At 40.0% G+C, this 25,670-nt stretch overlaps 1 protein-coding gene and 1 non-coding gene across 2 annotated transcripts; one reads left to right on the top strand and one right to left on the bottom strand.

Annotated features, from left to right (window-relative positions):
* The first annotated feature begins 15,204 nt into the window (after positions 1-15,204).
* On the top strand, positions 15,205-15,310 carry LOC141609559 (small nucleolar RNA R71). Its single transcript, XR_012527480.1, has one exon. It is a non-coding gene; the product is annotated as a small nucleolar RNA R71 (small nucleolar RNA).
* Positions 15,311-19,500: 4,190 nt separating this feature from the next.
* LOC141605665 (ABC transporter G family member 11) lies at positions 19,501-25,199 on the bottom strand. The gene is made up of 10 exons (XM_074424541.1): positions 24,529-25,199; positions 23,615-23,904; positions 22,900-23,071; positions 22,413-22,535; positions 21,740-21,868; positions 21,429-21,623; positions 21,236-21,322; positions 20,853-21,125; positions 20,454-20,561; positions 19,501-20,056 (listed from the first exon to the last, which is right to left on the bottom strand). The coding sequence occupies exons 1-10, from the start codon at positions 24,955-24,957 to the stop codon at positions 19,715-19,717; spliced, it is 2,148 nt and encodes a 715-aa protein (XP_074280642.1). The 5' UTR covers positions 24,958-25,199; the 3' UTR covers positions 19,501-19,714.
* Between the last annotated feature and the right edge of the window lie 471 nt (positions 25,200-25,670).

Genomic DNA, 25,670 nt, shown 5'->3' with positions numbered 1-25,670 from the left:
CCATTTTCTAAACGAAACCATGACGATTTTTGTAAAATTAAAACCTCTTTTTAAAACGTAAATCTTTTCGAGAAAAGGCAAAACAAAGTCCAAACTCTGTCCGTACGTCGAGTCAAACTTCGGGCCTAAAACCCATTTCAAAAAACCAAAAAAAGAAAACGTCCAAAAAAACAAAAAAAAGAGAACAAAACAAAAAAAAAACAAAAAAGAAAAAAAAACTTTTTATTCAAAATATTTTCAAACCGTGTAAATGTAAATATGTAAATTCAATTGGGCTAAGTTAGAGTCAAAGTTCAAACCGACTATGTCCTAGTCGGAACTCCGTCAAGTCATAAACCCGTCTTCCTTTACATTTTTGGGTCTTTTCAAAATTCAAGTCAAGTCCTAAGGCGTCACGCCATAATTTTGAACCCCCTACCCCAATTCAGTTAGGATCTAAACACTCGAGTCACACGTTCCGAGGCTCAACACACGAGTCTTAATGGGCCTCATATTTGAGTCTAAACTACAAGTCTTCTTAACACCTATAAGCAAACCTCGAGTCCAAAATCAATCCCGTCAATCAAGTCAACCATATAAAGGTCACTCCGTCCAAGTTAACACTCGAGTCTAAAGGTCAAGGTCAAGCACCGTGAATCCAAACACGAAAAGTCGCTCACGACATTTCATGAATTCACAAGTCAAGTCTAGATTTGTCATCTTATCCCTTCCTTTGTTGGCTGCCTTAGTATGCGTGATCCCATGTCGAATCAAGTTGTAATACGCGTCATTTCTGTCAAGTAGGAATCCAGCAAGTTCTGTCAATCAGCAAGGTCACGAAGAAGTTCAAGCCACAATCACTGTGTCTCTCCAAGATGTTTATGCCATGGTCCTACAAGTGCAAGATACAGTGGAAAATTTGAGCATTCGCGTCTTCACCCTCGAGAATGGAATGGTGGAAAAGAACACACCAACTAGAGAAACCTCTAGTCTAGATCGTCCAAAGCTTACCTCTTGCAATAACCATCGTCTTAGAAAGCCAAAAATAGCTGAAAGAAAACCTGGGAGGCATCAAAGGGTGCTTACCGATTTAGGCATGTCTTATGCCGATGCTTTGAAGAGACTTTCTGCCCAAGGCAAGCTACATCCAATAGGGCCGACTCCGGATCCACCATTAGAGAAACAGGTGAACCTCTGGAACGGCAACAAATACTGCTTATATCACCAAGGTAGAGGCCATGATATTGAAGAGTGTTTTCTCTTGAAACACACCATCCAAGATATGATCGAAGAGGGCAAGCTTCCTAAGCCACCTTCTGTCGCGCAATCTAAGAAAATCGACCCTCTTGGGTCTAATATCATTAAACATGACGAAGAATCATCTCTAGACTGTTCACATCTCCTCGATCCTTATGACAACGGAGATGTCAACATGCTTGAAGACGACGATATCCAAAATGGAATGCTCATGCTTTCCATTGCCTTCAACAATAGATTTGCCAAAATAGAGGGGACTATTGATAGCCTAAACTCTCGACTTTCTAACATGGAGAACCAGTTTGCTGAAATGGGTAAGAAGCTTGATGCCAAAATGAAAAGTGTCCAGACAAACCCTCAACCTGACAGTCCTAAAGCAACAAACGAGACACTTATCTCTAGTTCTTCCAATCCAAGCATCAAAATCAACAAAGTCAACCTCATGGAGCCTTTGTCAAAGAACTCTCCCAGGTCATTCACAAGTCTAGGCATACCGTACGCCCTAGCCTTAAACAAATTATCCTCTCTAGGTCTTCTTCAACCAATAGGGCCCACCCCAGATCCGGAAAGGAAGTCTAAGTTTTGGGATGGCAATTCGTATTGTCAATACCATAGAGGAAGGGGGCATGACACCGAGAATTGCTACAAACTAAAGAATATCATCCAAGATAATATCGAGAACGGCAAGTACCATGTATCGACCTTTGCTCAAGATGACATTAAGTGTGATAGGGCTAAACTCATGGAAGTTCCACCCAGAAGACCAGGACGGGCTCCTAGAGCATTCACTAACCTTGGCATCACCTATGCGGCGGCGCTACAAATGTTAGTATCACAGGGCAAAATACACCTAATCGGTCCAACTCCAGACCCTGAAAACATACTACCCAGATGGAACAGTAATGCATATTGCCAATATCATCGTGGTAGGGGACATGATACAGAAGCATGATTTTGTTTGAAGCATATGATCCAAGATATGATCGAAAGTGGGAGGTTGTCCCTCTCAACCTTTGGCCCACAAGGCAGCCTCGGCAATCCTCATGGATATACCATTCACCAAGAAACTCTTCTTGACTGTTATCCTTCTAATATTTCCAATGATGAGGACATGGTGATCAAATGGGTGAATGCTCAAAGCCGGATGTCGAAGCCAGTTGCTGGAAGAGAAAATGTTCAAGCATGGGCCGATGATTATGAGTCTAGATCTGGAATCGCGTCAAAGTCCGAGTCCGAGTCCGAGTCTTAGGCTTTCTATCCCATAATTTTGTCATAGTATCTTTCTCCATTTTCATTTCTAGTGACAACCTGGGGGCTGTCCCACGAGTCACATGTCTTCTCAAGTCTATGTTAAATACATTTATTCTTCATTTCAATAAAAATACAATTTTCACTCTACATATTCTATCCTATCTCTTCCTCTACCCCTTTTTCCTGCGACAACAAGAATTGGTTTGAGACATTTTTTAAAATGACAACAACAACACATGACAGTCAATGTGAGTACACTTATATGATGTTCTGTTCCAAGTTGTAGAGGACCCGAAACTCCGTGTTCTTTTCTTACCTATTCCATGTCTGGCAATAGAAACCACAATATAACCCTAGTTTAGGACGAGCCTATCTCTAGAGATTCTAGGACGAATCCAGACCATCTCCCTTATTAACGACCCATGACGGAAGGCAAGCCCATTCCCCACAATAAACAACCCGTGTTACTAAAGACCAACCCATTTCACATCAAAAGGTGTTAGTCTGACCCAAGCTCATCCAAGACGATACGAGCCATGATGAAAGATAAAGGCTCAATCAAGAGAAATGAACCAAGATCAATATCCGACACAAAAGAGTCAAAAGAAGAAGGCTCAATCGAGAAAGCCATGTCAAGACGACGTTATCCTTCAAAACCTGATCAAAAATCTGAGCAAAAATCCTAGATATATTCCGGACCAAGAATCTGAATCTGAATCAAGAATAAGCCTGAAATCAAGTGCTATACGGAATACTGCTGAAGTCTATATAGAATCAAGACATCGATGAAGATGGTCAGCTAGCACCCCCACTAAGCCTTTCACACATCGCACACCCTAAGTCCTTCTCGAGATCGTTACCAGGGAGATAGTTAGGAATTTTGAGAATCCTCTCAAGCTCGTCGAGTATACCCATCCTTTAGGGCCAAGACATGGAAACTTGATCCCACGTCATTTAACCCACCTATATGTGCTCAGGCTACATCAAGCCAAGAGACTCCATTTCCAAGCCACATTACAAGCCATAACCCCATAAAGCCTTAACTTCACAAAATCAAAACTCCAGAGATTTGTTCATCAAAGCCTCTTATTACCAAGCTCCACATTCCAAATATCCAATCCAGTTTCACCTTGACCCATACACGGAGTCTTCAATACTTTGCTACCCAGAACGGTACATACCCAATTCATCCTTAGGGTCCACTAAGTGTGCTCACATGACAAGGAAATTTTTTACAAAATTAATTACACCTCTTTGGTCTATGATCAGAGGGAGTTGTCTCAAATTGATTCTTTGAGTCACCCAAGGAAAATACTCTCCTGACCCATGCACTTTAAGGCCCTAACAGCTTGGCTTAGGCACACACTTGAACTACGAGCATGGTTTGATTTCACCTTTTCAGGTGGATACGTAGGCAGTCCTTTCTTACCCAAGAAGGATACAACCATAACACCCAAACAAAATTAACCAAACCTCAGAACTACGATCTGGTTTGATTTCACTTCACGTGAATACGTAGGCAGTCCTCATGGACACAACCATCCCCACTTCCAATTTTCAATCTTAAATTATCAACCACCTCAACCATCAACTTTCAACCTCTATTTCAACCTTCCAGCCTCAATTAACATCCCTTCCACAACCAACACCTCTATACTGGGGGCTCCTTATTGTCGCCCAGTCTCTTTTTTTACCGAATTCCAGAGCCATCTTCTCATCCTGGGGGCTTCTCTTCCGAGATGCCACCCTTCCTTTATTCCTCTAAGTCTAGCTAGTACTCGATCCGGACAATGATAAAGGTCTTAGATCGATTCTCCAAGTTATCGTGCCTCAAGAGGGATCTCTTTTACAGCAAACGGTAGCCGAAGATGTCTAAGTAGACAAATGATCCATGGCTCATGTCCTGCCTTTATATGCCTTCATCATTCTTGCGATTCTTCTACCTTTGGAATTGATACGCGTTGTCACCCACACTTGGCTAGGGGTTGCGCATACTTAGGCAAAGTCTGTCAAGTTCATCCCCTGTGTCGCGTCAAAATCTAAGTTGGTGTCGCGTCAGTCCAACCTAAGTTTGTATTTTTGCGTCCGTATAAGGTCTACGTCATGTCAAGTCCTATGTCTAAAGCCCATTGAATATGCATAACGCATTACAAACGACAAACTTCTTTGAACAAGTTTTAAACGACTTTTAAAAAGAAACAACTTTTGCAAAGCCTATGTGTTTCCTCATTCGAGGTCCATGTGATAATTGCTTACGTGCATATGTGTTTATGTTCTATTTGCATATTAGATTGCATTCTTGTGTGGCTAATATCCATGCAGGTAAGTATCGAAGCGGTTGCTCGCCCGACCGGGGGCTTCACCCAAGTCTTCATTCTCCCCAGTAAAGCAAAGATATTTTGCAAAAGATTGCTCACTCAAGATTTCTTCCATGACGATCAAGATGTTCCTAGTCGTCAAAATATTTCTCCCAGTAGCAGCGATATTTTGCAAAATATTGCTCACTCAAGATTTCTTCCATGGCGATCAAGATGTTCCTAATCGTCAATATATTCCCCAACAAGAGTTCGCTTGAGACCGACCGCGCAAGCGATTCAACCTCAAGTTTTTGCCGAGTTCGCTTGAGACCGACGCAAGCAGATTCCCCCCAGTTTTCTACCGACGTCCCGCTACCCTCGATATTATTGTTTCCTCACGGAGTTCGGCAAAGGTGTTGTTCTCCAGAAGTTCCCAAACCAGCGCCTCCTTCCTTAGGTTCGTAAACCCAAAGTTAGGATTCTTACCCCTAGATTTTTAGATCCCAAAAGTGGCTTCCTTTAGGTTCACAAACCTTTAAGCTCCCATACCAACGACCTTAGGTTCATAAACCCATAAATCCTTTTGGAGTTCTCATACCATAGGAAGCTTGGATGCATGTGTCCAAAACAACAATTAGTAACCCTAGTAGCTCCTAAACTTAACCTTAGGATCCCAAATCCTCTTAGGTTCACAAGCCTTTAAGTTCCCATACCAGCCGTCCTTTAGGTTCATATACCCAGGTTCGCACACCTAGCTTCTTTTAGGTTCCCAAACTCCCTAGAATTCATACACCTTATACCCTTAGGATCATATTCCTTTAGGATCACCTTTTCCTTTTAGGATCATATTCCTTTAGGATCACACTTCCTTAGAGTTCTTACACCCAAACCTTAGTTACCTCTTAAGTTGAACCTATATTCAGGCCTCCTTCCAATTGATGCTTTCCTTTAGGGCCCCACACCCTAGCACAAATCCTTACATATCCTTTAGGTCTTACCCTTAGCTCCTACGCTTACCCTTAGCTCCTACGCACCTCCGGAAGCATCTCGAGAAAGAAGTCTCAGGTATGGTCTCTTCTTATGGCTGGCGAGCCTCCTTACGTAGTCTAATGGACTTTAAACGACCCTCCCCGATAGTCGACAGACTCTAAAATGTTCCCGACGACAGGTCCTTGGCTCAGACCCCTTGAGCCGCCTCGCGTCGCCATAGTCGTCAGGTTGTAATCTTCGATTGACCTGATGGCTATACTTTGACTTTCGCCTTGTCCAAGCCTCAGTCAAAGTGGGGGCTCTGTAGACACCTCGTTTCTGCACCTCCCGCAAACCACCCGGTGATGATTGGGCCGCATGTTTGGTACGCGGAACGATTTGTGACAGTTCGTAAGATTATCGTCAAGTGATTGCTCAAATATTAATGTTTACCTCTTAGTTGTCATCTACGTCCTGATACGGTCGTTTTGGCAGTAATTAGAGTACATTTGGAGTCCGGGTCAAAAACCGTCTTCATTTCCTAAAACCGTCAAATCCCGAGTCAAGGCAATGTGCTTGTCTACCTAAGGTTAGGATGTCATAAAATGTCGATATTATATCTCATTTTGAGTCCTATGTCATTTCATTGGGTTGAACTTAAAGTTTACATTACAAAATGTGCATTTCATTTAGTTAAAATGACAACCCAACCTTTAAGCCCATTTTACGAGGTCATAACGGATTTTTTGGGTCAGGCCTATTTCACAGAAAGTTCTAGATCTTTCTTTTAGCTTTCCAACGCCACCGAAATCACCTTAATCCGAGTCTTGTAGAGAAAGTTATGCCTAAAATACGACAGGCTGTCAAACGCGTTTTCTACGCGCAGAGGAACCTACCCGGGAAAGGACGCAGCAGGTGCTGCGCCTCTTCCAAGGGACGCAGCTCGCTTTGCGCCTTTTCCAGGGCTTTCTTTTTGTCCAAGTTTCCGTGTTTTAACCTAAGTCGGTTATTTCCGGATCTTTCCTTCCGTATCCTAGTCTTACCATAATTCCGTCGCGTGATTAGTATAAATAGGAGCCTTCGTTCCTCATATTTCTCACGCGAGTGTCCGCCCTTCTCTTCTCCCTTTGCATTCTAGACTTTGTTCTTACTAATTGGCGCCTACGTGCTTGAACTTTCGACCACGTAAGCTCGGATCTTCCGGTACCACCTCTCCGTTGCATGACCGACCAATTTGACCAACTACACCAATAATCAACTTAATTAATCAATCGTTTTCCTCTTACGAGGGCACTCTCTTTGCATTCGCGTCGAGCATTCACTAGTCGATATCTTAGTTCATCTCGTTCCGTCAACATGTAAGTCTGAGGGTGTAATAATTCTCTTTATTTATTGTATTTTTACTTTTCGTATCATCATTGTAAGGTTTATGTCGAAAATACCGTTAAAACCGATTTCTAAAACCGTCTTTAAAACCTTTTTTTTTACGGATTTTCAGAAGACTGACAGTCGAGAAAAGACGCAGCAAGAATCGCCGCGCCTCTTGAAGAAGCGCAGTTCTCCGCCGCCTCTTCGTGAGGCCGCGCAGATTCTCGCTTCTTTTCTTCTTCTTCTTCGCCCTCTCGTAATTCGTTCCCGTCGTATTTGATTTGTATTTGTTTGTTTTTTAATTCTTTCACATGATAGTTTAATAATCACATGTATATAATTCATCATTCATTAATATGTTTTAATCATCATAAGTCCGACTTAAATCCTAAATAGTCCATATTTACGGGTTTTCGTCATTAAATTCAAACCCGGATTTTAGAGATTCAATTTAACCATATTGAGTTTCTGGAATTCGTCATTGATATAGTTTTAGTTTGTTTATTCACATGTTTGTCGTATATTCGTTGTACATTCATCATGTTTAGACTAGTTAATTGATTTCAACAGAGGACTCATTCATTAACATCGTTCCATCATGTAATTAATTCGTTTACATCCGTATCATTCATGTTTTATCGCTTTCATGACCCATTCACATGTAATTAACCTGTTAATCACTTTCATCCGAGTAAATATCATAAATTAATCATTAAATCACCAATTAACATTAACGGCTTGCAATCACGGCTTCACAGCCAGAACTGAGCCAAGGAACAGACGCAGCGTCTGCTGCGCCTATTCCAAAGGACGCAGCTCTGCTGCGCCTGTTCCTGGTTGAGTTCTGTCCCTGAAATCCGTTTCTGCCTTGACCTAGTTTGTTAGACTACGTATCATTAACTATTATTCGTATTATCACCTAATTCCTGTTCGTTCATTCTTTTATTTCTTTTTCTCAAATTATCCGTTTTAAAGGTATTTTTGACATAAATCGCCTATTCCAATGTAATTATTGTAATTTTCATTATTGTGATTTATAGTTGTTGTATTTCTTTTATTGTTTGTATGTCTTCACATGTAATTGAACATTAAATTCCAACTTCGACCCAATTGTATGCTAATTACGTGTCAACCGACTTAGTTAATTCTCATATGCTAGGATTAAAACTTGGATGTTGCATTGCATGCATATAGCCGACGATATATCGAGTATGAATAACTTCCCTAATCATTAGTAGAGGCCGCTATCGAGGCGGGCGGGATTAGGTGTTCGATCAAAAGAGCTTCCTAATACGTACCCTCACCCCTTACTCCAGATCTCCGTGAGCACCCGTGTTCATTGGCATCCACGAGAGTCATTCTAGACATAGAATGCTAAGGGTAACGATTGCTTAGTGTTCATGTCACTACTTTGTGTCTTGACATGACACGAGGTATTCGAACGGTTCCAATTTCCCATAAAAATTGGTGGCGACTCCATACAAAATGCAAACGCTTGTTTTCGATCCTCACCAAGCGCCCCCGTGGGCGGCCCGCTGTCCACACAAGGTAAAAGTGAATACAGACGGACTCAAAAAAAACAAACCAGCTCAAAAGTTTTGAAACTTTTCTCTCTGGTTCTTCACTGTAAACGTGATTTCTTCTTCTTTTTTTTTGGATTCTTTTTCACGTTTTTCTTTTCTTTTTTTTTTCAATTTCATCCTCTTTTTTTTTTTTTCTTTCTTTTTCTCCTTTCTTTAATTTCCACCAACTCCAATCATATACACACGGGCCAAACTGTAGACGGAAAAATCATACCACAAAAGACATGCTAAACTAGCTTGACTAGGCAGGCTCAGTTTGGGATGTAGCTAATGGGTCAAAAAGGCAAGTTTTGGCTTAAGTGGAGCTAAATGGGTGAAAAATATAAGAAAAGGGGAAAATTTGCAAGCACCTCCCTGCATGTGACACCGACCACAAACCCGAATGTGTGCATTTGACAAGAAATCGAACGTCATAAAAGTGCAAAAATGATGAACATGCTATGCAAGGAGTAATACTCTCAATTCCTAATGAACTGGTCATGAATGTCACCAGTTACGGGCTCTAAACCTCAGAAATTAGAGTAGGTTGCCAATTTATCAGGTCAAGTCTAAACAATTAGCTATATTTGAACAAAAACTCAAAGATTATGCGTATGAAAAAGCTAATAACCATTAACGGAAGTGCAAGGCTCAAGTAAACTGACAAGTTATAGTGCAATATCATCACGGAAATCAACAGTTCCGACTCAACCTATATGCAAAAGTAAACGTGAATATTTTTGAATTTTTTGAAATTTTATAATTATTTTTGGTTTTTATTTTTATTTTTAATGAAATAAATAAACAATGCAAGCTGAAATAAATAAACGTGAATGCAAAACAAATGCAAATGCAGACTCAAAAGGATGCAATACCCTCCCCAAACCCAAACGGACAACGCCCTCGTTGTCCTCCAGCATACACCAGCAGATATATACAGGGGAACGGTAATATACAACCAATAAAGAATGAAAAACAATAAAATTAAAAGGAGACAAAATAAATAAAAGAGCAAGAATAAACATACAAAACACGAACTTCCCCAAACCAGCCAGAAAACTGGGGAAGTGAGTAGACCAGCAGCTACTCATCAGCCTCCTCGTCACTGTCACGCACGTCCTCCACCGTCACCGTGATGTCCAGATCTACCTCCTGCTCTCTCCTCCTCCTCTGCTCAGCTCGAGCTCTCTCCGCCGCCGCCGCCGCCGGGTCCTCGTCCTCCTCCTCCTCACTAGCAGACTCCGGGTACCCCTCAGCTGGGTACCGGTAAAAGGAAGGGTGTGGCTAACCCTCTGGGATCGGACGGTGTCGCCTCATGTGATACTCGTATAGAGGGAACAAAGTCAAAGCTATGTCCCGCTCCATACGAGCCTGTCTCTCTGCAATCTCAACTAACAAACCGTCACGGCGCCCTTGGTCCATGACCGAGGGCGCCTCAAAGGGTGGTGGAGGTACAAAATTAGCCGGTAGGACCGGCTGTATCTGTGTCTGGTCGGCGGGTGCGGGAGTAGGAGTAGGAGTAAGGATCGGGGTAGGTGTGGTCGTGGAAGTCTGGCCACCCGTGGAAGGTGCGGATCCCTCTCCGGTCTCAAGTCTACGCCGCTTCTTAGCGGCGGGTAAAGTAGTAGGTGGGCGGACCTGGAGGTGGTACTCAAGTAGAGGTGGTGGTCGGGCGCCCCGTGCAACAGTGGGCAAATGAGCTAGACGAGGCAAGGTGTCACAAGGAAGGTCCACGGACAAGGAACCATCTATCTTCCATGTCCGGTAGTCTGTGGTCAGCCAAGTCTGAGAGTGCATGGCAGCTAGGCTCAAATACCTATCACCGTCTATGTAAGGTAAGTCTCGAGGCAAGACCGTGAGGAGAGAATGGGCAAGAAAGGTGCCTATGCCACCGCAGACGATAGTGCCCATGAGCTTCTCTCCCTGAGCCTGGAAGTACCTGGCGGTCAAATAAGCGATGTTGAGGGTAAAAGGACCCTCGCCGTCGATGTTCAGGTAACCGTCTAAGATGGAGAGCTCGTTGTTGTTGATGTTGTTTGGCTCCTTTCGGCCAAAAATAGTGCTCCCCATCAGTCTAAGAAAGTAACGGGCGGGGGGTAGGTGGACCTGAGCGAGCTTTCGCTCATGAAAAAGGGTATGTGCCAAAGCCCGCCAAAGAAGACTAGTGACCTTCCTAGGGGCAACAGTGGTGCCCGTAAAAGAAAGGCCGAGTCGGGTACCAAACTCCTCAAGTGTCATAGAAAAGGTCCGGTTATACAACCGGAAGGACACAGAAATACTAGTAGGGACAGCGTCGTGTGCCCCTGAGGATAAGGTGAAGGAGCTGAAGAACTCAAGGCTCAGCTCCCTGAAAGTGTGGCCGCTCATAGTGATGAGTCCGGCCATCCCCGTTCCCCGTAAAAGCTCACAAACTGGCTCGTAGAAGCGGAGCCTCTGAAGTGACGTACGGCAAAGAATGTGCGTAGGGAGAAAGTCACAGTCAACCAAGTTATAAAACCTCTCACGATGAATACCATTAATAAAAGTTACCTGCGGGTACTCAGGGTGGGAGTCAAGAGTGTCGTCCACTCGGATCGTAACACAGCCAGCAGCAGGTGTAGCACGACCACGACCGCGACCCCGACCTCTAGAACCTGAAGTAGAAGACCGACCACTGACTGTACGAGGAACTACAGCCGCCCGTAAAGCAGCTGCGACTGCGGGTGAGTCCGCCACAGATGTGCTCACTGTGGCTGAAGTAGAGGCTGTGGCTACAGCTGTGACCGCCACTGAGGAAGAAAGACTAGCAGTAGTGCTAGCAGTAGTAGTGGCTGTGACTGAGGTGGTAGCGGAAATAGGGCTAGCAGCAGTGCTAGCAGGCGTAAAAACAGTACCAGCAGCAGAGACTAAGAACACGTGGGCTGCGGTACTAACAAAAGTGGAGGCGGTGGTGACAGCAGGGGCCACCGTCTCAGACAAGGACGGACTAGAAGTCGAGCTAGTAGAGGGCACAGAGCTAGAATCCATCATAATAAAAAAGACAGGGGAAAAGCGATAAGAAATCAGCGTGAAAACAGCATGAAGCTTCCCCTAAGCAGTCGAAAAATTCGACTACAGCCCAAAAATTCCCAAATTACCTCAAAAAAATTCGAATGATAGCGGGTAAACAGCGATAGGGGCAGGGTGACAGATGACAGAAGCAACCATTTAAGCAACAAATGAGACAAATTAAGCCTAACCAGCAGCAAAAACCAGTTTACAGTCGAAAATTTCGACTGTAATTAGCCCTAATCGCAAATTTCTCGCAAAAATTCGATTTAAACAAGTAAAAATCAACGAGGCATGGGAATTAAGCATCAAGTAAGACAAATTAGACATTGAATCAAAATTATAGTCGAAAAATTCGACCTAATATGAACATCGAAACCCTAATTCCTAATTCACTTCATAAAAAGCAGAATTAATGAAATTAAAATGCAAAGAAGTATAGGAATTACTTACTTGATGATTAGGAACATACAAATTGAGCAATTAATCGACTAACAAGCAAATTGGGCAATTTTTGATCGAAAAACCGCGGAACCCTAATTCCCTTAATTGAACGTGTAAAATAGCGTAAATCAAAGGGAAAATAGAGGGCAAATGACGATTAATTAACATTAAACATAATGTAGGTGGCGGATTTGGTAAATGGGCAAGAAAATGGAGGATTTTGGGGGTAATTTTGATCGCAAATAAGGAAGGGGTCGAAAAATTGGGGATAAAATGAATTAGAAGTGAAAAAGAGGGAAGTTAAGGAGACTCCCTGCGTGGTCTTTGCAATTTTACTGGATCGAGTGGTTTAGAACTGCTCGATCGAGAACTTCTTGTATTCATCTACTCGATCGAGTAAAAAGTTACTCGATCGAGAACTCCCATTTTCAGCTTTAGTCGATCTCGTAAAATGGATTCATTCGATCGAATAGATTTCACTCGATCGAGTACAAAAAGTACTCGATCGAACTCTTTTCCTCGTGTAAGCTTCTGAATTTGCGTATAATTCCCCAAACCTGCATAAAAACACTCACAAAAATATCCCAAAATACCAAATACGAATAGTAACAGTCTATAGTCTTCTAATGTATGCGAAAAATGTCTAAATTCTAATTGTCCTAATTAAAAGCAATAAACAAGTCTGACGGAAATTAAAAATTGTTTATACAATTTGTTACACGGGGCATTTCCCCGCTCACTTCTCGAAGCAATTCAGTAGCCCCTTGGAGGGCTCCTAACTGGAGGACGTCATCTCAGCAACATTAATCGTCCTCTTCAATTTCCACGAGCTTGCATTTGAATCATTAGGAGGAGAATAGTTGACGTCCACGTACGCACGGACTTTTCTCATCCTTACTCCGTTCTCACCGGCTTTAACATCATTGCTCCCACTTTGACTGACATTAATTGCACAATACCCTTTGATAGCTCCTGCATTATTTTCATCTGTACCTGCAGCAAGGAAAACAGACGAATTTTCCTCCTTTTTGCTCTCAATCTGAGGCGGAGGGGTCACAATAGCAGCACAATATTCCAAATCTTCATTTGGAGTGTCAATAAGAGGGTCAATAGAAGAGAGGGCATTGCAAGGCTGAGCTTGCATAGGAGCCCTTCGAGACTTAGACTGATGGAAAATTAATTCCTCGTCCCCAAACTGAAAAGTCAATGTCTTGCCCCCGACGTCTATTACTGCACGGGCAGTAAATAAAAATGGTCTCCCTAAAATAATAGGGGTATGGGCATCTTTGGGGATGTCAAGTACAACGAAGTAAACGGGAATAAAGAACCTCCCGATCTTAACAGGTATGTCTTCTATGACACCTAGTGGCCGTGATATGCTACGGTCGGCCATCTGAACAGTCATATTTGTGCAATTAAACTTTGTCAAACCAAGTCTCTTAGCCAGAGACAGCGGTAAGACACTCACGCTAGCACCAAGATCGCATAACGCGTTATCAATTAAGTGGGTACCAATATGACACGGAATCGAAAAATTACCCGGGTCTGACTGTTTGGGAGGTAACTTATTCTGAACTAGAGCCGTCCCTACCTCGGTCAAAGCTACCGTCTCATGGTCATTAATGTGCCTCTTACGTGACAAAATTTCTTTCATAAATTTAAGGTAAGAGGGTACATGTGTCAGTAGTTCGGCGAATGGCACAGTGACTTGCAAGCTTTTCAGGAGTTCGGCAAATTTGCCGAATTTTTGATTAGCCTTAGTGCTCTGCAAACGCCTCGGGAAGGGCACCGTGATGGGTATCTCAAGCCCTTTGTTCCTCTTTTCCAATGTATCAGCCGGATCAAGCTCTAAATCCTTCAAACGGGACTTCTTTCCTCTCGAACGAGGTCTTTCAGGCGATGTTCCACTCGATCGAGCACTAGTAGGCTCTCGATCGAGTTGTTCTTTATCAGCACTACTCGATCGACCAGAAATATCATTCGATCGAGCAGATTCTTCAACAAAATCACTCGATCGACCAAAAATTTCATTCGATCGAGTAAAATATTTTTCCTGTTCACTCGATCGAGTAGAAATTTTACTCGATCGAGTCCTTTATTCAGCAGTTTTACTCGATCGACCCCCAGAAATAAGTCGATCGAGTACTTTCTTTGTCGTCAGCTCTTTTTCTTCGACAGAACACTGTTCATCAGCAGTAATTACCTTCCCCGGGTCTGATTTCGGTCCTTCATATGAATAACAGCTCCTCAAATTGATTAAATTCACCATCTCATGTGGATTCTTATCGGCTTGTGACGGTAAATGTCCCGATTTCCGTGTGGACTGGTTCGCGGCTAACTGGGCAACTTGAGTTTCAAGTGCCTTGATAGATGCATCTTTTTGTTGACCACTCAGCTGCCACTGCTTTGTCAAAGACTGCAACATCGTCTTCAACTCACCTAGCTCACTTACCCCACCAGAAGATGATGCACCTTGATTAGGTGTAGGAAAGGAAGGAGGCTTCTGAAAGCCTTGTTGAGCCTTATGAGGAGGGACATATGGCTGCTGCTGCTGCTGCGGAGGAGGGGTAGGATTGAGCACATTTTAACTTATCCACCTCAAATTGGGATGGACTGCCCCTTGGTTGTTATAATAGGAACCCCCTCCTTGCCTGTATTGTTGAAAAGCAAGGACCTGTTTCTTCTCCGTAAGACAGCCAACAGCAGTGTAACCGTCGTTGCTCCCACACCTCTCACATGTGACAGTCTCCCCTCTAGTAAGCAAATGGACCGTATGAGGCTCCCCAGCAGAATGCAACTCCAACTTATCAAATCTAGCATTCATGGCTTCCAACTGAGCCACAACTTGCTTATCGACTGCATGAACTGTTCTAATACCATCCCTCGGGTTTCCATACTCAGCACAGTGGGTCGCCATCTCTTCAATAAGAGCCCATCCCTTATCATCGTCGGTGTTCTTTTGAAATCTTCCGTTGTATGATGCATCAAGTATGGCTCTGTGATCATCGTATAGCCCATTGTAGAACTGATTGGACAGAAACCACGGATCAAAACCATGGTGAGGAATAGACCTCACCAACCTCTTGAAACGGCACCATGCTTCATAGAAAGTTTCATCAGGTGCTTGCTTAAAACTGGTAATCTTGGCCCTCAGCTGATTAGTGCGCTGCGGAGGGAAATATCTCTTATAAAAAGCAAGAGCAAGGGTCTCCCAGTCTGTGATCCCCGCGGCCGTACGGTCCAAATCAGTCAGCCACTCCCTGGCTGAGTCAGTCAAAGAAAAAGGAAACAGAACCTCCTTAATCTTGTCTTGAGTTACCCCCTTTGTGGCGGGGATAGTAGAACAGTAGTCCGTAAATACCTCCATATGCTTCCTCGGGTCTTCACCTGCCACACCTCTAAAGAGATTTCTCTCCACCAGATTGATATATGACGGACGGATGTCAAAAGTATTCCCATCCTCAGTCTGGAGATTGAAACCTTTAGGAATAGATGATGCTTTAGGCTCCGAATGACTAGCAATATTCGGCATCTTTACTGGTTGATTTAAAGAACTGAAAGTGTCTTCTTCAAAAGATGGATTTTCTGTAAAAAGGAAATGCTAAAGTTCTGGTTCGAAAGTACTCAAGGCTTCCTTTCGTGATTCTCTTTGCAGACGGAGTCTATGCCTGAACAGTCTCTCTAGCTCAGAATCAACTGAAACTAACTCAAACCTGTCTGACCTGGGCATACACAACATTGAAAGAAGATAAATAAGAACTGCCTCAAGGAATAAAAATTCCCTGAGACGGATAAAATAAACGAAACAAAGACTGATAGGGCAATTGCCTCCCCGGCAACGACGCTAAAATTTGACAGGGCTGTCGTGTACCTATCAAAAATAACTAACTAAACTAACTATATAGCTAGGGAAGTCAGGTCGATCTCCCTCAGGGAGGCAAGATATCTGTAAGAGTCCGTCTATTTGGTCACAAATGGGGGGGGGGGGGGGGGGGGTTTGTAATTTGATTTCCTAAACTAAAAGCTTTAAGGCAAGAGAAATAAGGAAAGAGCAATTAAGGCAGAAAATAGAAATAAACTATCAATAGAGAGGGGACATGTCAGGATTTCGGTTCACTACGGTAGTCCAATGACTCAACTGTAAACAACTACTTAGACGAACTACTTCGAGACGGATATGGAAAGGTCCTTCCGGTCCAATTTCTACCCTAGATTCCCACTAACTTAACTTCCGTCCTCGTCAGGGTAGTCTACTGTTCATAGCAGGTCTATTTAGTCCAATCTTCCGATCCAGGATTAAATTTAACCAGATTAAAAGGTGACTCAGAAGCGTGCACTCAACTAAGTCGGTAAATACAGTTATATTGCTATGAGGACAGATTCTCACGAATAATTCATCCAACTTATTTACTACATCGTCACATTTCTACCGTAGATCCCCTAATCCTAACATGAAACATATTAGCTACTCATGCTATCAGTATCGTCAAAACTAATAACGATGAATAAACTAATATTAAACATGATGAGACAATAATAAAATTGCATAAAAGGTAATTAGGGCAGAAAATTAAATGAAGTAAAACAAACAATTAAAGTAAATAAAAGAGAGATTAATATTGAAAAGGGAGAAAGAGATTACAATCGCAAGAATCCGGCGTAAAGAACAAACAAATCCGAGCGAGAAAATCCGAAAGCAAAAGTTACAGTGAAGAAGAAAAAGTAACGCAGTCTTTACTGTGAAAGATGAATGATAAGATAAAACTTGGATAAAATAGATACTAATGACCTAGTTATTATGCGCTTAAATAGAAAAACTACTAAGTCCATAAGCTAAAACACGTTCACGGACTAATTAAAGCCCATAAAAGCCAAAACCACTCGAACGAGTAGTCTGAAACCAATCGATCGAGCATTTCTCCAAATAATCTACTCGATCGAGTAGAATTGTTACTCGATCGAGTAACCTCTAATTCCAGCGCTTCTTGATCGAGTAAAATATTACTCGATCGACCAACCAATGCCATAGAAACCACTCGATCGAGTGGTAAAACAGCTCGATCGAGTATTCTTCCTCCAAAACAACTCAAACTCGTGGCCGACTGCTCCGTTGACCGTTCCTTCACACATCTCAATGCAAGATCTCACTCTGGAAAATCCCGTCTCCTCAAAATGCATGAAAAAAGGACGAAAATGGTACGATTCCACTACTTTTACGTTCATTCCTACAAAACGGACAAAACGTACCAAAGTAGCCAATTCGGGGCAAAATACAATATAGACAGTACGAAAGTACATAGAAATACGTGCTAAAATAGGCTAAAAAGACTATACAAAATGCACGTATCAATCCGCAACTTACTTCTTGAACTTCAATGTCCCATTCGCAAATCCACGATTGTCTACTGTCACAATGTCTCGGCTATTTATCTATCTGGTAACCCGGTTAACTATCAACGTACAAAACACATTGAAATTGATATTCATTTTGTTCGGGAAAAGGTTGCACTTGGTCAAGTCAAGGTACTTCACGTTCCGTCACGGTATCAATATGCTGATATATTTACCAAAGGACTGCCCAAGTTTCTCTTTGATGATTTTCGTTCTAGTCTTAGCGTCCGTCCGCCTCCCGCTTCGACTACGAGAGGATATTAGAATATGCCAATATTCTCTCCTTATTTGTTGTAATTAGTTAGCCTTAATTTAGTCATGTGTATAATTTACCTAGTCATAGATCCTTAATTCTAGTAACTAATATCCTATGTTATGTATATGGTTAATATCTTAGGGTTAGTTTTGTATAAATAGGCTAATTGTAATTGATGTTAATCAGACAATATATTTCAATCATTATCAATTCTTATAATAAACAATTCAGTTTAACAAAAATATATTAAAATTGTACATATCATTAACTATTAATTTACTAATAAATAAAAATATTAAAGATAAACAATTCAGTTCAACTCTGATAATTATAGTTGATTCGAGCAACCAAACAAGACGGGTGATTGGTGACATAATATAAACACGATCATTGAACAACACAGTTTTAATGACAGTATGATGTTTAAGTGAGTTATCCATCTAGAGTGCAAGGCGTATCAATACTATATATTAATTCCAGAAACCAAGGGACTTCAATGTAATTAAAGAAAGTTATACAAATTAATTATACTATATAGTTTTAAATCAATAACACCGTTTGATGGACCTGATAAAGGGACCTCAATGTAAATATTATATAGTTTTGGTTAAAAGTATAATATAAAGATGCCTTGATGAAGAATATTTATGGAAATTACATTAAATTAAGGTAACTAAATTTAGAAAACACAAGAATATAGTGATTTTTCTTAAAATTAATATGCCCCACTTATGGAATTAATTAGTATCATCATAGAATTATACATTAAATTAAATGTAGTAAAAGTAATAGTACCAGCAACGAGATTAATAAAATTAACGGTATTAATGTGGGAGTAGTGACAATTATAATAATGATAGTGGGAGTAGTGAAAGTAACTACGAATGTAGTGAAAGTAACCGTGGTAACAATGAGAAAAAAATATGAACAATTAAATAAGCAATCGACTCAAGGAAAAATTTTATTTATTTAAATATAGGTCGGATAAAATTAACGGGAATTATAAATTTAACAGAAAAAAATGGAGGAATTAATAAAAGAAACAATAGTAACCACGGGAGTAGTGAACGTAATGATATTAAGAAAGAATGTCGTGAAAGTAATAATATTAATAGCGAGGTAGTGAACGTGTCTCATAATTTGAAAATAAATTTTACATTTCATCATAATTATAAGATATGCCGTAGAAAAATATATTACAAATAGTAAAGGTGTGAGTTAGACAACTCCAACATAGTTTATTTAATTGAAAATAAAATTTAACGGTAAATAGAGGTAGCCCGGGCGAAACCGGGCACCAAACCTAGTTAATAATAATAAGAGGTACATCAGAAATTAGCGATTTAAATGTGTCTATTTTATTCTTTAAAAAAAGTAATCCAAGCACCTATAATCAATTAAATATATAAATTATAAACATGCCATTTATAACATCACAAATTCTCATTATAGACGGAATATCCCTCTATAGCTATAAACGGGCCAAACATGACGTATATTTTTAAAGATTTTTATAATAACAATGTTTCAAAAGCAATCCCGCACAAAATTGCGCGGGTTAAAAACTAGTTATTATTAATAGTAAAGTAAAATACAGTTAAATTATGCAAATAATTTTATTGAGACGGTCTCTTTATAAATCAAATCTAAAAAAATACTGTGCTATAGCATGAGATCTACACTAGTTATAAGAATAAAATTTTAAAATAGGTCGAGCGAAGCTTGTAATACTAACTAGATTTTGCTATTAGTCATAACAGCCTACAATATATATCTTGATATTTAAGAGTTTCGAAAAAGCTAGCAGGCTATTCACTGAACTATAGCAAGCCCACAAAGATCACAACATTTAATATACATAACATCTCCACCATCAACTACACTTCATCTAACTCCTAGGTTAGATATTGTCATTACTCTGCATGACTAGTGACAAAGGCTCTGAGAGAAGGAGACTGAGTGAGGCGATCAGGGGCAACCGTGGTATTATTTTGATTTCGGTTCTTGTGCTGAATTCTTCTCCGAGCAACGTAGCCTCCAATCCAAGGGGTGACATCCTCATTTATCTTGATCACCAGAAAGAAAATAATGCGGTAAATGATTATCATGCTGAAAAGAACTGTAAGGTCTAGCCATTTGGACCGGTTTACGTCAATTTGGAAGACATTCTCCAGTATGTATTCCCCTGGGATCTTGATTTGATCTGGCGTTTGGTTGTCGAACAGTAGACCTTTAAGGTCATTTTGATATTGCCCCTAGATGAAAATAACATTGCATTACATTTAGGCATGAGGTATTTTGTCAAAAATTATTATGATGATAGCATTAGTAAAATGCCAGTAATGATTCCAACTGAATCGAGTTGGGTCCTACATAATATTCATTTGACAACGTATCTTGATTGACTAACTCCAGACGGGATGCCTTAAATGTATCGAGGTAAACATATTGTATGATCGTATCATTTTCTGTTCAAAGGGACCAAGTTCAGCAATGATGTAGTTATGCCTTGTCTTTTTCAAATAATTGAATAAATCTACCCTAGAAAATGTGGTAATGTTTGTAAGCAATTATGTATTGGACGGAGCAGTTTGGTGCATAGCATTCTTGTTTCACTAAATAACTGGGACAATGTAAGTTAGGAGCAAGTACCTGGAGAGCCCAAAAATGGAAACTGATGTACGACATTGGGTAGCGCCATACTGGTTTGGGGATATCATGTGGAAGCCGGAAATACCCAGAAACAAGCATGAAAATTCCCTGACATCAAACGCCGAGAAAACATATCATTAGATTATTTAACTTTAGCATATGAAAACATGAAACTGATACAAACTCATTTTGTTTTATATATTCCTCAAACTCAGTTACAAGTATCAGACATGGTTACATGTCCAAGTGTCAAATTCAATTATTTCATGAAAATTCCTTGTGTTTATTTCCTTTTGCTAAAGATGAAGCATTTAAGTTACACACCCATATTTGAGTGCAGTGTCGGGCATGGGGCAAAAGTTATATGAAAAGTAGGAGTGAGTTAGTTTTGGAAGTTACCTGAATGCCAGCACCAGTAATGATGCCCATGAGAAAATTGGGAACAATGCTTGCAATTGCCATCATTAAGCTCTCGACAACTGTAACACTTGCGTATAGGCATAATACGAAGAAGACATAGTGCTCGAACCCTGGGTGAAGTCCAACCATGAAATAGCAAAGTGTTCCTGATAAAACGGTTATTAAGATCAAAAAGGGCATTGCTGATATCGTGTTGCTGATTACAAAGGATGTTACGCCATAGTGCCCATTTAACCTTTCCCTTTGGAAAACCTGAAATGAAGCAATGGTTAGTTGGTTTTTAGGAATATGAATGTGTTTTCATAAAAACAACAAAAAAAAAAACATTGAATTCTAAAACTCTATGCCCTTTGTTAAGTGACCTTCATATCTTCAACAAAGGAAGGGAATCCGCCTATAGACATGAACGTAAGAAATCCGAACACAAATGATGCACAAGAGCCTCTTGCCTGTAAAAGTCAAACAAGAGCAATATTTGTAACAGGATAACAGAAAACGGAAAAAATGTTGGATCATGAAAATACTGATCGATCAAATAAAGAGGTTTAAAATTACCAGTATGGAATTATAACTGGTTCCAACATTTAGATAGATTGATCCAATACAAAGCGTAACGACGATATAGATTACAAGTCTTAACCAGTAATAACCGAAGTCTCTTGACATGTTTATGAATGATCGCTTGGTTAAGGTAAAAGCCTGCATTAAGAAGCTGGCTTGACTTCCTCCGGCGTCTAAAACTGTTCCTTTCTGGCCAATGTTTCAAGTTGACAATTTAATATTTCTTCCAACAGAGAATGGTGAAAGAAAAGAAATAAATACAGTAAAAAAATTTGAACTGGTTGAAAAGTTGAAGAAAGACTTACTACTCTGGATATGTCATCCACTCTTTGCCTGGCAGAATACGCATATTGAGATGTACTGTAATAGGTAACCAGTGTTCTAGTAGCTTCTGCTGTTGTGATTTTGTCCAAGGGGTCGTCGCTTGCTGCAAACTGGATCATCAGAGAATCTTAGTGTGAAGGGATGAACAACAGTCATACTGCCATGAGCCAATGCCTAACTCTATGATAAAAGAACTCCTTTTCAACCCCTTTACATTTTCAATAATTTGATTTGGTTTGTATGCTCAGCTCAAGAAGTCGATTTTATTTTGTTTGTGTAACGAAGATTGAGGGACACGTTATATTACTAAGAATCGGCTGAAAAGTGCCAGACAAAGCTGACTATTGTGCCAGCTCGTGACATGAAATCAAAATGAAATGCTGAAGTAGAAGAGGAAGCGTACAATATGAACATGAAACCTTTATACTCTGTATTCCGCATTGGTTTGAGTATATGTAAGTTAGGTAACACTGCATAATCATCACTTATATTTACAAATGAGCTCACAATCCTTTTTTTTTTTTTTTTTTTTTGCATTTAATTTAAAACCAAAGTTACTTTATCCGAAATCTAACCGCCAAAATGAAAGAATAATAGCTTAAATATATAGCTACACTAATTAAGGTAGATTTGAAAGAAGGCGATCAAAATTACCCGCAATTTCATAGATCCTTTAAGAGTAGCCTTCACTTTATCAAAATCAGAGTTAATACACCTTAGGAAATGATCTGATGGATTCCTCAGAGAAGGGCATGGAAAACCAGCTTGAGCAAAGAACTGTCGAAACAAGTAAACATTCTTCAAAAAAGAAACTAAACAAATTAAAAAAGAAAGGGAGGTTTAACGGCTTGCGCCATCCTGTTTATATCGTCTCACTTCAATTTAGTTAATCCAGTTTGACCACACACATAAGATTGGAGCTAGGTAGTACTCCGTCCCTCCCGGTCATTTGTTGTCCTTTGGTTTTGACACAAAGACCAAGGAAAGAGGAGAGGGCCAATAGCTAAATGACAAGTGGAACAAATTGAGTGTGAATGATCAAATTACTCATCAAGTTCATTCTTAAAATAGAAAGGACAACAAATGACTGAGACACCCCAAAATAGAAAAGGACAACAAATGACTAAGACAGAGGGAGTACCTCGTATGACTCAGAAGCTTGGCCAAAGTAGACAGTGTTCCCACCAGAAAGCAAGTACAAGCGATCAAACAACTCGAAAACCTCACTGCTTGGCTGATGAATTGATGCAATTACCGTTCTTCCATCCCTTGATAGCCCACGCAATGTTTGTGTTACAAAGAATGCTGATGCACTGTCTCAAATAAACAAACAAACAGAAATAACAAACTTTATTAGCTTATTACAGCATCTACTTTAACAAAATTACCCTCCTAGCTACCCTATTTCCACGTAAACCAGTCGTACAAAACTAAAATGTTTGAGCAAGCCACAAGTGCATGAACTCAGGCCTTGATTGTTTTAGGGATAACCATTTTCCTTGTTTCCTTGTTTATTTCATATGACGGAAAAGTTTCTCCATTCATGGTGGTGTTATGTCCTATGTTGTGTAGTGGACAACTGGACACAAAACGTACGAGCTAATACTAACTCGAGCTTTTCAAATGAATATATATAAATCCCCAAAATTGCTTAAAGAGTTGCATAACCGTACTAGTTAGTACTTGATAATGAAAAAAGCACAATAAACATTAGACGCTTTGATTTATCAAAAATGAAATAATAATAATACAAAAAGTCTGTGTGTTGGTAATGAAAGGAGTACGGAGTAAAGAGCTACTATTTTCTGCACAAGAATAAATTCCATTAAATAAATCAAGAGGGGCCTTAGCCTTACCTGTCTAGACCACTGGTAGGCTCATCAAGGAAAAGAAGACGAGGACGCATAAGGATCTCAAGTGCAATGCTAACTCGTCGCTTCTCCCCGCCACTGATTCCTCTCAAATGCCAGTTTCCCACAACTGTATCCGCGCAATCTTGAAGTCCCATTTCAACTATGGTGCTTTCCACCAATGCTTGTTTTTCTGACCTTGGCATTTTGTCAGGTAGCCTTAGCCTGGCGGAGTATGATATCGTTTCTCTTACCGTCAAAGTTCCGATCAAGTTATCATCTTGCGTAACATAAGCCTGTATGTGCATGTGTTTATGGGATTCATTTTAGTACTACAAATTAATGCTCCCCGTTTACTGGTATTAAGCAGCGGAAGTTGTGTGTGTCTATAATCAATCACGAATGCAATTTAAATCTTATACTACAACATCATTCATCTTATCAAATAATTAATTCCTGTTGTTCATTCTGATTTCAAAGACATATTCCCTCCATTCCAACATCATTCATCTTATCAAATAATTAACTCTCTTGTATTCCACAAATTAATGAATAATCGCCGTTGGCTGATTTGATGAAGATTTTAAAAAAGTAATCAACCAGCCAACGGTGATTATTCATTAATTTTTGATAGTAAGCCGAAGAAAAAAAAAAAAAAAAAAATCACATTCATTCTCAAATTATATACTTCAAAGCAAATGGATTTTAGTAGATCTCAAGTAAAAGAAATTTGCCAAACACTTGAAAAAAATCCTGGTTTTTACCCAAGAAAAAAATACACATATTAGCAGTAAAAGGTTGTTTGTGATCAATAAAGCCATGCATATAACAAAATAGAAAATGATGTTTTTTTTTAACAAAAAAAAAATGGATGTATATCTAATCTATGTATCCATGGTTAATTAGGTGAGAGTACTTACCGCAGTGCCAAAGGTGAGCTTAGTTTTGCGACCATTAAGGAGAATAATGCCGGACATGAAGGCATTGGCGGCAAGGCGGCTAGAAAGAGCATCAAGAAGGGTGGACTTTCCGGAACCAGAGGGACCCATGAGTGCAGTAAAACTACCTGGTTCAGCGTAGCCAGTAAGACCTTGTAGAACAGTCTGTGTGTCACCGTTGTTTAAAGTCACCATCACGGTTAAGTCCTTCCACGTTAGCCTAGCGGATACGTCTCCGATTAACTCGGTCTTTGCCTTGTCTCTCCATATCGTCTCACTTAAAGGGCTTAACCCTGCAACTACCATTGTTCCTTGCTCTTCTACTTGTTTGCTTGATTCTATCTCCATTACCACACCATCATCATGGTTATTATTATTATTATTATTATTATTATTCAAAGTTCTTGTCATGGCTCTTTTATTTGGTTGGATGTAGGGATATGTAATTAAGGCCTGGTGTTTTGCAGTAGAGTATTTATAAGGGTGGGTTAGGGAAGAGAAGACAATAGAAGAGAATAGGCGAGAGAGGAAATGAGTTTTGTATGGGAACTGAGGAATTTCATGAGTTTGACTCAGGGTATGTTGTCTTTCGGAGGTTGGGAAGGTGAGCAACGAAAATTAGGGTGTGACAACTTATTTCATCAAAGATATTCACGTTTTATAGTTCATCGTAATCGTGGAAATAAAGCAAAACTCTTTAGCCAACCATTTATCTCATTGTGAGAGCATCCGCGATAAGAAAACTATAGTTCATCGTATTATATTTATAAGTTAAGTTAATTCATGTTTTCTTATACCAAAACATTTGATAGGGTGTTCAAACAATCAAATATCAAAATTTAACATTACTTTCTATTTTTCATGAATTACCTCTAAAACTTTTGTCAAACATTAATTCATTTTCATAATTTATATTATCCAAAATCTATTTCATTATTTTAGTGCTTATTAAGATCTTATCTCATTTATTTTATTGTTTTTGAGAAATTTGAGATAAAGGTCTTGATAAATGTGGCTTTAAAAATTAAAACAAGAGGAAATTATATTGTGATACTTCTTAGAGTAAATTACAAGTGTATTTGATACACGTCCTTAAATTTATTAGCGAAACTAACCAGTCTATT

Source organism: Silene latifolia, chromosome 10 (assembly GCF_048544455.1).
Source record: "Silene latifolia isolate original U9 population chromosome 10, ASM4854445v1, whole genome shotgun sequence".
NCBI classification, from domain to species: Eukaryota; Viridiplantae; Streptophyta; class Magnoliopsida; order Caryophyllales; family Caryophyllaceae; genus Silene; species Silene latifolia.
Note: the sequence above shows the minus strand (reverse complement) of the source record. Positions and strands in the feature narration are given on the sequence as shown.

Excerpts from the sequence above, each read along its gene's own strand:
- LOC141605665 (XM_074424541.1), bottom strand. The coding sequence starts at position 24,957 with ATGACAAGAACTTTGAATAATAATAATAATAATAATAATAATAACCAT. Across the intron at positions 22,536-22,899 it reads AAGCTTCTGAGTCATACGAG|TTCTTTGCTCAAGCTGGTTT; the intron begins GTACTCCCTCTG and ends TTGTTTCGACAG. Across the intron at positions 21,323-21,428 it reads CCAGTTATAATTCCATACTG|GCAAGAGGCTCTTGTGCATC; the intron begins GTAATTTTAAAC and ends TGACTTTTACAG.